Source organism: Psittacula echo (assembly GCF_963264785.1).
Source record: "Psittacula echo genome assembly, chromosome: 7".
Lineage (NCBI taxonomy): Eukaryota > Metazoa > Chordata > Aves > Psittaciformes > Psittacidae > Psittacula > Psittacula echo.
Window position 1 is genome coordinate 23,066,017 of NC_137740.1, and position 12,136 is coordinate 23,078,152.

At 45.9% G+C, this 12,136-nt stretch overlaps 1 protein-coding gene across 4 annotated transcripts in view; it reads left to right on the forward strand.

Annotated features, from left to right (window-relative positions):
- Window positions 1-6,581, forward strand: part of ABL2 (ABL proto-oncogene 2, non-receptor tyrosine kinase) — a gene marked incomplete at both ends in the record, with an annotated part of 45,355 nt that extends 38,774 nt beyond the window's left edge. The window contains 6 exons of one of the 4 annotated variants that reach the window (XM_080623478.1): window positions 604-788; window positions 1,066-1,218; window positions 2,709-2,798; window positions 4,058-4,231; window positions 4,888-5,121; window positions 5,437-6,581. In XM_080623478.1, coding sequence (XP_080479604.1) covers window positions 604-788; window positions 1,066-1,218; window positions 2,709-2,798; window positions 4,058-4,231; window positions 4,888-5,121; window positions 5,437-6,581 — 1,981 coding nt within the window. Of the gene's footprint in view, window positions 1-603; window positions 789-1,065; window positions 1,219-2,708; window positions 2,799-3,970; window positions 4,237-4,883 lie in introns of all 4 variants that reach the window. The other 3 variants (XM_080623476.1, XM_080623475.1, XM_080623477.1) reach the window with 3 other exon arrangements.
- Window positions 6,582-12,136: the final 5,555 nt, after the last annotated feature.

Genomic DNA, 12,136 nt, shown 5'->3' on the forward strand with positions numbered 1-12,136 from the left:
TTTCAGATTGCAATGATGAACAGGCCACCAGCATGGTGGCCCAGGAATTTGTCTTTTGGGGAAAAATTTTTCCAAAGTTAGATTTCACACTGGCTTATCTATTGACTGTTTTGGTTTCAATACAGTCTTCCAAATACTTTCTCCCCATGACTTTCATAGCAGACTTAAAATCTTGTGCCTGACAGCTATGAAAGTTGGTGTTGTCCTATTCTGATGTACCCCCTATATGCAAGACATTGTCAACCCCAAGTCTTGTTTTAATTCAGACAGATAAAGCCATGCCATAAAGTTGTTACTGGTGTGGGATGAGCTGCTGATCTCATCCTGTTCTCAGGAAACATGAACTTCTCATTGTAACAGCTATCATTACTGGAAATTTATTTGAATTTAAAGAATGAGCCCCAATCCTGAGTTACTGCTTATAAGAAAAAGTCCACTCAGTTTCTGACACTGTTGGAAGCAAGATCCGCATTGCCTTTACCTGCTATATAAAGATAGTGCTTCTCAATTCAGAAGAGAGGGACAGGCTATGCAGACACAAAACTGTACTCAAAAGCCCTGCTCTTGCTTCACTAGAGGACTGTACATTTTCCCTTTGTACAGGGATCTGGCAGCACGGAACTGTTTAGTTGGAGAAAATCACGTGGTGAAGGTGGCTGACTTTGGATTAAGTCGACTTATGACTGGAGATACCTACACAGCTCACGCTGGAGCCAAGTTCCCAATCAAATGGACAGCTCCTGAGAGCCTGGCCTATAACACCTTTTCAATCAAATCAGATGTGTGGGGTAAGAAAACTCCAGTCTTCTTTTCTCTTTCATTTTGTTTCTGTTTACCAGCCTAGACAGTAACTTGCTTTCTGGCCTGGACAGAAGTGTGGGGAGGAGACAGTCACACACCAGGCCACAATAACATTTTTAGCATATAATGTCTTCACCTAGACTGGCCTGAAATATCTGTGCAAGAATAGTGTTGCCTCAAGCTGCAGTAAAGGCCACAATGTAATGAGCAGCACAAGAGGAGGACAGACTTATGACCAGGAATTCTGTTTTCCACCTTTTGCAGCTTTTGGGGTGCTGTTATGGGAGATTGCTACCTATGGGATGTCACCATACCCAGGCATTGACCTCTCTCAGGTGTATGATCTGCTGGAAAAGGGCTATCGGATGGAACAACCAGAGGGGTGCCCTCCAAAGGTCTACGAACTGATGAGAGCATGTGAGTATCTTCTTCCAGTTTGGAGGACAAAACCTGGGAGAGGTGGGAGAAATCTGTAGGTAACTCTGAAGTCCTTTCTTCTTTTGTGCCATTTTGTTAGCTAATGCGGAAAAGGGTCCATCACCTGAGACATACCTGGTTACTGATACAAAATGAGTGTGGTCTCTAGGAAACAAGAATTCACTCCCAAAACCTGTCATTTCTGAGTACAGCCAAATACCGTTTTGTGGCACGTTGTACTGGTATTTTATCAGTAGGACTTTCGCTATGGAATCACTAAATTAGAAGGAAATTTAGTTCTCTGCAAACACAGCACCTGTGTAGGAGACACATAGTTGACAAGTTGCACAAAACACGTCCTCCAAGCACGCCATGGAGAGCTCCCTAATGCACCATAACAAATGGAGAAGGTACTAATAAAAGGCAAAAAAATACAGTTTGCTACAGGAAGAGAGCAACAGAGTTTAACAGCATTGCCAATCTCCAGTCCTGCAAGAGTGGGACTCCTGAAGATCTTAGGGAGCAAACCAGGCCATGCTGTTGAATCAGGTAAGCAGCTCTGAACAGAGAGACCCTATCAGTGTAACCTGGGAAAAGACTCCTTGATGCTAACTCAGGCAATCTCTGTGGCCCTCAATATACAGGACAGACAAAACAGGGTAGAAGAGGCCATTCTACAGCCTGTCTTCAGGGACGCCTGATCCCCCCAGCATGTCAGAGAAAGTCAGGGTGAACTTTAGTTATAAAACAAGGAAGTTGGGCAATGATGAAGGATATTGCTTTAAAAAAACTTTCAGGAAGCTGACAAAAGCCCCAAAGCAGGTAATTCTTATTATATCAATGCAACACAAAATGAGCAAAATGCCAGTCACTTCCCAGACCCTATAGTGGTATGAACAGATAGCTGCTTCCAGAATACATTCCCCTCGTGCAGATTTCTAACTACAGAAATTACACTTTTCATCATGATACCCTTCTATAATTTTCCAAGATCCATCTCAGATCAGTGCACTCTCTTCCTCTTCCACCCACACTATACATACATTCTCCTTTTGGAAGGCTCTGACTGAATTTCAGTATTAAGAGCATGTGAGCAGAATGTGCCTGGAGCTTTGTACCCACAGTTATCTGTGACTGGGGTAGATGTACGTTCAGTCTAAGCAGCCAGGGTAGCAGACATGGAATTCACTTTTGCCCCAAAAATTTAGAAAAGAGGGATACGGAGACCCAAAAAAAATAGTGGAGTCGGCAGAGAGCTGGGATTTTTAATACTTGTTCCTTCCTCTCAAGATTTGGTTAGTTAGGATATGGTAGGGTGACTGCTGCTGTGAATTAATTTTTGTGAATGACTGTAAAGCCTGTTTAATTGTAGGAGATCAGAGTCTGACTACAGATGAGAAAGCTTGTGTATTTTCTTTCTCCTTGCACAGAATAAAGTATCTCCTACCTGTTTCAGACACTGAGACTTATGCTGCTTTCTCACATTGCAGGCTGGAAGTGGAACCCACCAGACCGACCTTCCTTTGCTGAGACCCACCAGGCTTTTGAAACCATGTTCCACGACTCCAGCATCTCAGAGGGTGAGAGCCCTTGCTGCTTTGTTTCTGCAACAGTACTGGAAGTTTCCGTCCAGAGTGCTATGCTTATGGATAGGCCCTTAAGGCTCATCTGCTAGCAGTGGAGGTTGTGGTGAAGCTTCATCCTTTAGTTAATTTCTTAACCATAAGTAGGTAAATAAGTTCTCTTACTTGATGAACAAATACTGAATAACGTGTAGACATACAGCAATGCAGGTGACAGTATAATTTCATTTGAACACTAAAATGCTGAAGAGTTAATTTAAAAAATATAGTATCCTTTATTAGAGGAAGCTTCTTGTTTCCCAAACTGAAGAGCTGGAAATAGTGAGTGATGTTGAGAGAGAGATATATGCCTGTCACAGTCCTTTGCTGACTGTGGCAATTAGGTCATGAAATACTCTTCTACCAGCCTTCATTTTTCAAGTTTTCCTTAATCCCTGGATTTTCTACTTAGCTACTTAGAGGAGCGAATCTGCACAATTCAACTCTCCAATATAATCCACTAGGAGTTAGTTAAATACTGGCAAGACATGTGATACTGGGCAGCAAACAAGCGGAAGTGTCTGAGCATCTTCTAAATTTTTAAATTAAATACGAAGCTGATCTATCCACTTCCCTACCACAGAAAAAGCACACCAGATCGAATTCTACCAGGGTGGATCTATATCAGGCCCATCAAGTGGCCCACAAATGCCAACTTCAGTATGGCCAGGAGATTGTGGGGAATTTTTTTGGTTTTCTTTTTTTTTTTTCAATCACATACCTTGTGTTGATGCTGGGAAGCGAACGTGCAGTCTTCATTTCTAATGGGGAAATGCAGGGCTTTGCTTCAAGCAGAGCAGTTTAGACCCAGATCCATGGGGGACTTATCTTTTGGGGGATCCCAGGAGCATCAACAAGAAGCCACCTTAATTGAAAACAGAGGCAGTGCTGACTTTAGCTCTTGAGCAACCCTTAACCCAGCAAAAAAGTAGATTCATACTAGGCCTTTTGCACAGATCCTACCATTGTTTTGTTTTCCTGAATTCATGAAGATGTTACTGAGTGTGAAAATATTGTGAAAAACAAACATCTTACCTTAAATACCTCTAGACTTGAGCAAAAACTAAATCCATGAACTAGGTATTTCTCAGTCATTTCTTTCTTCTTGCCAGCCTGGGTGTGCCATATAGACCCAGATTTTCTTTTGCTCTTCCTCTGCCAGTTTCTGTTTCAGCTATTCCCTTATTGTTTGGTTTGGTTTTTGTTTGTGCTTACAGAGGTAGCAGAGGAGCTTGGAAGAGCAGCCTCCTCCTCATCCATAGTTCCTTACTTGCCCCGGTTGCCCATGCTTCCCTCCAAGACTAGAACACTGAAGAAACAGGCAGAGAACAAGGAGAACATTGAGGGAACACAGGATACTGTGGAGCACTCCGCTTCCAGCTCAGCACCAGGTATGGGCACTGGGACAGTGGCAGTGAGGCCATGCGTTCTGGGATAAACTTGCTGCTGGTATCAGTGTCAGAGAAAAAGAAGAAAACAACAGAAAAAAGCCCAGCACAACAGGGCAAGGTGCTTTGTACTGCTGTGTCATCAGGGCTGTCGGCCATCTCGTCAGTCCGGTTATTCACTAGCAAATACAAAACACTGCAGCTTGTTCAATGTTCTTTTAATAAATCCCACTGTATTTCTTTAGAATTTAGTTTTGATGCTTTTTTTTTTTTAAATGACAGCTTCAAAACTAAGGTTGACAATGCAGCAACAGATTTTGTTTTATACTTGTGGTATTTGGTGAAGGGGCAAAAAAATACAGGAAGGGAATAAGAAACTGGGAGAAAAGAGCAACTCTGTCTTTTCCTGACCTTTTCTCTTAAGTGGCCTCCTCAGTTTAGACAAGAGACAATACATGCATGCAGAAGTGGGATAAAAGTAAAAAAAACACACCACCCTTGCACAAAAATAAAAGTGTTAATTTCCTCTCAACCTTTCTCTAAGCAGAACCTGCAGAATCTGGGCAGCTGAATATGCCAGGCCCATAAAGTGCACTGCAGGATAGGGAGGTGAAAATGGAAATTGATTTTGCAGATTCACAGTTGTTTTTTCTGTCTAGGTTTTATCAGAAGCACACAGGCAACAAGTGGGTCTCCTGCACTGCCTCGCAAGCAGAGGGACAAGTCACCCAGCAGCCTATTGGAGGATGCCAAAGAGACCACTTTCACCAGGGACAGAAAAGGTGGCTTCTTCAGCTCCTTTATGAAGAAGAGAAATGCTCCCACACCTCCCAAACGCAGCAGTTCCTTCCGGGAGATGGAGAATCAGCCACATAAGAAATATGAGCTGACGGGTAACTTTTCATCTGTTGCTTCTTTGCAGCATGTGGATGGGTTCTCTTTTGCTCCCACGCAGCAGGACGCAAGCCTAGCACCACCTAAGTGCTATGGTGGGGGCTTTGCGCAGAGGACCCTCTACAACGATGATGGCACTGGTACCAGCAGTGGTGGGGGCCTAAGCACTGGTGGTGGGTGGTCGGGCATCACTGGTTTCTTTACACCACGCTTGATTAAAAAGACACTGGGTTTACGAGCAGGAAAACCCACTGGCAATGAAGAACCTTCAAAACCTTTTCCAAGGTCAAACTCTACATCTTCCATGTCCTCAGGGCTTCCAGAGCAGGATAGGATGGCAATGACCCTTCCCAGAAATTCCCAGAGATCAAAACTCCAGCTGGAACGGACAGTGTCCACCTCCTCTCAGCCCGATGAGAGCTCGGGGAGGGGCCATGACCTGCTTCCCAAAAAGTTTGAAGAAGGCCCTGCTTTGACCAGAGAGAGACAAAAAGCAAAACTCTTGCCGAGGGGTGCCGCAGCACTCCCTTTCCGAAACCCCTCTGCATCAGAAGACAAGGAGGGTCCAGGGCTAGCAGCAGCTCCTAAGGGCAAGGAAAAAAACAGTGGCCCACGGCAAGGGGCCCTTGAGGATGGTGAGAGACCGGGGTGGTCATCTCCAGTAAAGGCTGCAGCAATACTTCCAACCACTCATAACCACAAAGTGCCAGTCCTAATCTCACCCAATCTAAAACACACTCCAGCAGATGTGCAGCTCATTGGCACAGACTCTCAGGGTAATAAATTTAAGCTCTTATCTGAGCATCAGGTCACTTCTTCTGGCGACAGGGACCGGCCCAGACGGGTAAAACCAAAGTGTGCTCCACCTCCACCACCAGTGATGAGGCTCCTACAACAGCCAGCTGCCTGCTCAGATGCAGCAGAAGAGCTGAGCAACATGGCGGGAGCGCAGCACGGACTGGAATCAAGTGAAGGGAGTAAGAAGGCAGCAGCAGCAGCACCTGTTGGTGGAAAATCTGGGAGGCCTGTGGTGCCTCCACCTCAAGTGCCTCTGTCATCGTCTTCCACCTCCCCAGTGAAACTGGCCAATGGCACAGCTGGCGCAAAAGTAGCGCTGAGAAAGACCAAACAGGCAGCTGAGAAAATCTCCACAGACAAAATCAGCAAGGAAGCACTGCTGGAGTGCGCGGATCTTCTCTCGAGTGCCATCGCCGAGCCAACGCCAAACAGCCAGCTGGTGGACACAGGGCACCAGCTGCTGGATTACTGCTCAGGCTATGTGGACTGCATCCCACATACGCGCAACAAATTTGCCTTCCGGGAAGCCGTGAGCAAACTGGAACTCAGCCTGCAGGAACTGCAGGTTTCTTCAGCAGCTGCTGGCGTCCCTGGGGCAAACCCCGTCCTTAATAACTTATTGTCATGTGTCCAAGAAATCAGCGATGTGGTGCAAAGGTAGCTACTGTCAGTCTGGGTAAGAGAAATACACATGGGGAGGGGGGGGACTTTTTTTCTGTACTGATGCTTTCAAAAGGAAAGACTGATACTTGAGTATGTGAAGTACCTCAGATCACTGAGTTCTTCTCACGTTTACAGTTTCATCTCAAAAAATGGGGATGGAGAGGGTAGATTAAAGCTGTAAGGGGCAAAACATCATGTGTTTGTCCCTACCTAGTCAGGCTGATCTGCTTGGTATGGCAAGGGAAGGAAGCTCCTTGCTTCTCCCTTGGAAAGGCAGGAGTATCAATGGCAGGTTCTAGCTCTGCAAAGGATGAATTGATGTGCGATAGCTGGAATACTGTAGTGATGCAGGCCACTCGGCTGTACAGATCCTCCCCTGTCTGTGCCAACATATGCTTTGGTCTCCTGACATGGCAAAGTAAAGGCACTGGGGCTCTGTTGGTACCAAGTGCTGAGCAGTCTGTGCTGGAGTAGCCGTCAAGAGGGAGGTTACGTGCGGTTGGGAGAAAGGTCTAATGCACTGACAGTATTTGTTGCTGCTGGAGGTGGATGCACTAGCCCAGATGGCTTACTTCCACAGCACTGTTGCTGCTGTAATGAGAACTGCAAAATTAGTTAATATATTAAACTACCCCTTTTCCCTCCTGTCCACCTCATCCACCACATGTTCTCATCTGCATTGTATCGGAAGCATCAGGGATACTGGGCAGACTCACCACTGGAATACCCCCTTCCCCACCTCACAGCCTTGACTCAGTTGATACTTACTTCTAGTGGTCTTGCACCAGTGCTGCTTGATGGTCATTTGTGAGTAGTTTGGGGCTCTTGCACAACTTGCCAGTTATTGGGGTGGGTGGTTTTTGTTTGGTTGTTTTTTTTTTTTTAAGCTCTAGGTTGTTTCTGTCTTGTTACCAGGTTGACTCCCCAATTTAGTTTCATCACCTTGAGGACCCATGGTAGGTAAGGCAGAGCTTCTGCCAGCCCTGGCTGTTCTCCACATTCCTTTAGTGGTCACAGTGCTGCGGAGCCAGCTGGAGAGCCAGGAAGTACAGCCTGGCCTGCCCATTACATACCCTCACTGCTGCAGGGTTCTCTGGATCTGTCCCTTATCTTGGCCTAATGCTTCCTACTGAGGGCTTCCTGAGATTTGTTGTAGTGCTTCCTGGTCTTGCAGGCTTCCAGCTTCCTGGCATATGAAGGTGACTGTGTATGGCAGTGCAGAGGGGAACCACAGCCATCTTTTTTATTTCTTCCTGTATTTTAAAGCCTAGATCAGAATCTTATGCTGTGGCAAAGGGAACACTCACATAAACTGCACCCTCCCCTGCTTGAGATGTGACAACAAATGTTATGGCTTTGCTTTGAAGCGCTGTCACTGGGTTATGGTTTCCGATGTCTGATGCCTACTAGCAATGAATGCAGCTGTGTGGTTTAAGTTGTCTTCCTTGGTCCTAGTGCTAGTTGTAGACTGTTGTGGCATCAAAAAGCTGGTCTTCTGCCTATACGCACAACTCCCTGAGATGTAAATGTACTGGCAAGTAGGAAGACCTCAACTAATTTGATCTGTGAGAAATGGAAAACAGGCCTGATAACTGGCTCCAAATACACGTTACCCTGCATGCTGCTGCTCACTTCACACTATTGGTGATGTTAGAGGATCTCGCTTGCTTTGCACCTTAAATCTTTTATTTTTTGCTACAATGCTTTTTTAACTTGTTTTTAAAGTGTGACTGTGCTGCTTGTAGTTTGAGCATTTAGTTGAGCTGGGGCACAGGTGTGAATTTGCAAGATGGGCACTTCCATTTCTGTCTAGGATCATTGCCCTGTTGGTGCTTGGAAATAGGCTGGGCTGCCTCAGTGAGCGTCCCTGTTTTTTCCATGGAGCATAGCGAGACAATCTTTAGAAATGATGTCTGAGAATCCTCATTTTATCACTGGTCTGTGGTAAATGAAGTTGTGTCACAACGCATGAATGCACCCTGGTGGAGCAGTATGTGAGGCAAAAAGGACCACGTGAGCTTCACTGTTCAAGTAAGTGAAATGATGAGGGGAGAAGAAAAAGGCAACTCCTCCACCCCAGCTGACATTAAGGCATTAAGTGACTGAACATCTCAGTTTTACTCCAGTGAGCTGGTACCTAAGTGGGGACAAATCAAAGTACAGCGTGGGTTACTCATCCTGACATACAGTCAGTACCAAGCCTACCCAAAAAAACCTGCCGTCTAGTTCTGCAGTAGGACATTTAGCAGGTTGGGGGGAGCTGCACCAGGGCCTTTCACAGCAATGCTCACCTGTAAGGCGGAGTACCAAACCGTTATCATGTAGACTTTACTGAGGGCTTTTGTGGTTTACCTTATCTCTTTCAGCCATCTTCACTGAAGGTATGCATTACTGCACACCAAACTAATTGTCTTTGGAAAGGTGACCTGCAAAGGGAAGGCAGCTTGTGATATTGCTTCACATGGCCTTTCAAACAATCAAGAGGATTTAACAGGTATGGGAGCTTTCTTTGGGGCAGAAGGGCAAGTCTTGTTTGCCATGGCAGACAATCGGTTTCATCATTGTACTACTGCTCAGCCTAGGACAAACAGACTGAAACTGAAGTGATTCTCAGGGGAAAGGTATTTTAACCAGAACATTTTAAGGCTGTTAGTCCAGTTCTGATTAGTATTTTGAATGAAGCTTTTGGGTTTTTTTTCCCTGAATGACAGTCTTCCTCCAGCAAAAATGATAGAATAGGAAACAATTCCTGAAATGTCTAGCTTCTACAACCAGCCTCTGTCAGCTGTTTCTGAAGAAACTAACGGTGCCCCAAGAAAGGACTGTTCTCCTCTACTGGTCATCCCCACTTCCTTTCAGATGCCACCCAGTTTCTTCTCCCTACAGCAGAGGTGATGGGCAGTGGCAGTAGGCAGTAACACAGATGCACTGGGCAGTAGGCAGTAACACAGCTGAAGCAGCTTCTGCTTTTACAGTCACAGAGCAGCGGAGGCTGTAAGGGACCCCTGCCCAGGCCCCTGCTCCAGCAGGAGCCACCTGCCCAGGACCACATCCTGACAGCTTTTGAGTATCTCCAAGGATGGAGACTCCACAACCTCTGTGTGTCACAGAGCCCATTCAGATCTGATCCCTCCTGTGGTGGAAAAACCCCTCTGTTCTTACCTGTTGTCTTTCTTACATCAGGTGGGTAGATGGTGGCAGAGGTAATGCTGACTTGACACTAGAGTTATTTCCCCTAAATAGGAGGTTGTAGAATTGCTTCTGCTTCTGCTGCCTCACAGTTTTATTTCCAAACTGGAATTTCCCCCCTGCCCTCTGGCAGGATAGCAGCAGGATGGTATCTGGAAAGCTGGTTCTGCTGTAAATTTATCGTTCAGTTGTTCTTCCTTCCGCAGCCACTCACCTAAAATTGTTGAAGTTCCATCTCCCTTTTGGTAGGTTTGGCTTTTGGCTTTAAAGGTCTCTACAGTGGCAGCTTCTCTGCTGGTTTCAGCCTTGTACAGTACATTCAAAGTAATGTAGGGCTGGTGAAGCCCTGGTATTTGTGCCAGTGTAGAGCACTTCTTGCTTTACTGGTCAGGGTAAGGGACAAGGCATAAACTCCTATTGTGTTTCCTTTCCTCACCACTGTCAGAAAGCCTTGTGGGGTAAGGATGTTATTGCAGCCAGGCTCTCTCACTTGCACTAGAATGGGCTAGAGTTTAAAGTAGTCTTCTCTGCAACAAGGGATGGCAGCATGTAGGGCCTGGTAAACACCAAGCACAAAGCATGCACTCACACAAGTGAGTTGACGTGGGGCACTTTCTCTTTGTAGCTACTGTGGGGAATTGGCCAACTCACAGGTGCAATTCTCTTTTCTTCCTGCACTGTACACCCTTTTTAACCCCAGAAGTGGTGCACTTGGCTGTCTGACTGACAGCAACACTTCAGTATAATCATTGTCTTTAGTGTGGACAGAGGTGAAGCTGAATTAAGCCTGGGTCTTGGGACTATGTCAAATTTAGCCACTGGGAAAACAGAATTGAATGGAGCAGTGCTGCTGATGCAAAACACAGTGGGAGAGGAGAAGGCTGCCTGTTCCTGTCCTTCTCACACAGGACATCCCTCCTGAGCACCACTGGCCTTGTGTCAGTGAGACAGTGACACACGTGTGTTGACATCTCATCAGGTGTGCTTATGCAAGAGTTTTATGGCACACTGTGCGGGAACTAAACCCCACAGCATGGGACAGCAACCGCACCAGAACTGCTGCAGTAACAGAGCAGCCCTCCTTGAAAGGCAGTGGGCGCAAGAGCAGGCAGGATGGGCTATGCTGTGCAGTCATAGCGTAGGGAAATCCAGACCTTGGAGCCTGTTTTCATTTATCTAAGGCTTTCCCAGCAGCTGAGGCACTCTGCATAGTGCTTGTGGGTGCTCTTGGGCATCAGCAGCTGTGACAAGCACTAATGAATCCAGAAGACTGTTTCTGCAAACAGAACAGGCTGCTGCGTTCTCTTGTAAAACACTGAGCCCTACTCCTAATCAGTGGCTGGCAGGAGAACCCAAGGGTCATGACTACAGCATGCTTGGAAGCCTCCTGCTTCAGCACAAGTGGCACCATCTGGCTCAGGTGGGCACTGGGGTTGTGCTCTGCTTGCCCGCAGCATAGAACAAACCTTCAGCCTGTTCCCTGGTGGTGGAAAGTAAGAGGTTATGGGACACCTGACTTACTGACAATATCTACACATGATAAGAAATGTCTGTACCAAAGGAGGTCATTCTTCAACTGTGTCTGTTGTGCATGGGAGGTAAAGCCCAACGGGCTCCGCACGCTGTTTGCATCAGTAGTGAACTCATTGAGAGCAGAATGGGTTAAAATGAAACACATTAATCACCGATCACTCTACCAGTGTTGTCAACTGTTTTTTGTTTTTATTGTTATTGTAATATATTTTGGTTGTTTTTCTAATTTAATTCTCTCACTATCGTCTGACTGTGAACTGCAAACAGTGTTAAACTTGATGTAAATAAGGCCCTTTGAAGGGCCTCTTTGCCTGTTGTTCCACAAAGTTTTGCCAATTTGCATTTTGTTTTAAATAAAGGTTGCAATATTTTATTGGCAAAACCCCATGTTTTTCCTAAGGAATATTTGAAGCTGCTCAGTACTACCCTGAAGTTTGTTGGTTTGGGTAGAAAAGAGAAGATTATTATAAACCAGTAAGAAAGAGAAATAGTTTAATTCTGCCAGATTGCAAAGAAAAGCAGTAGCTTTATTTATGCTTGTAAAATCAAGCTTAGTGTTGCCATGGAGTGGTCAGAGGAGAGTGGGTCTCACTATTGGGTACATAATTGCTTACCTCTGAAACATCCCTGTGTGACCTGGCGGAGCGCAGGGCCTTGTGTGGTCAAGTGTGAGAGTTGCCTCCATTAGCAACACCATCAGTAATGGAGTAAGAACTGCTCAACATGCCAGCTTCATGCCAGCCCTGCACTGGTGAAACAGCCGCCCAAGAGACTTCCTTCCCCTTCAAGCAGCACCAGCCTAACTTGAGCAGCTGAAGATTCTTTTCTATT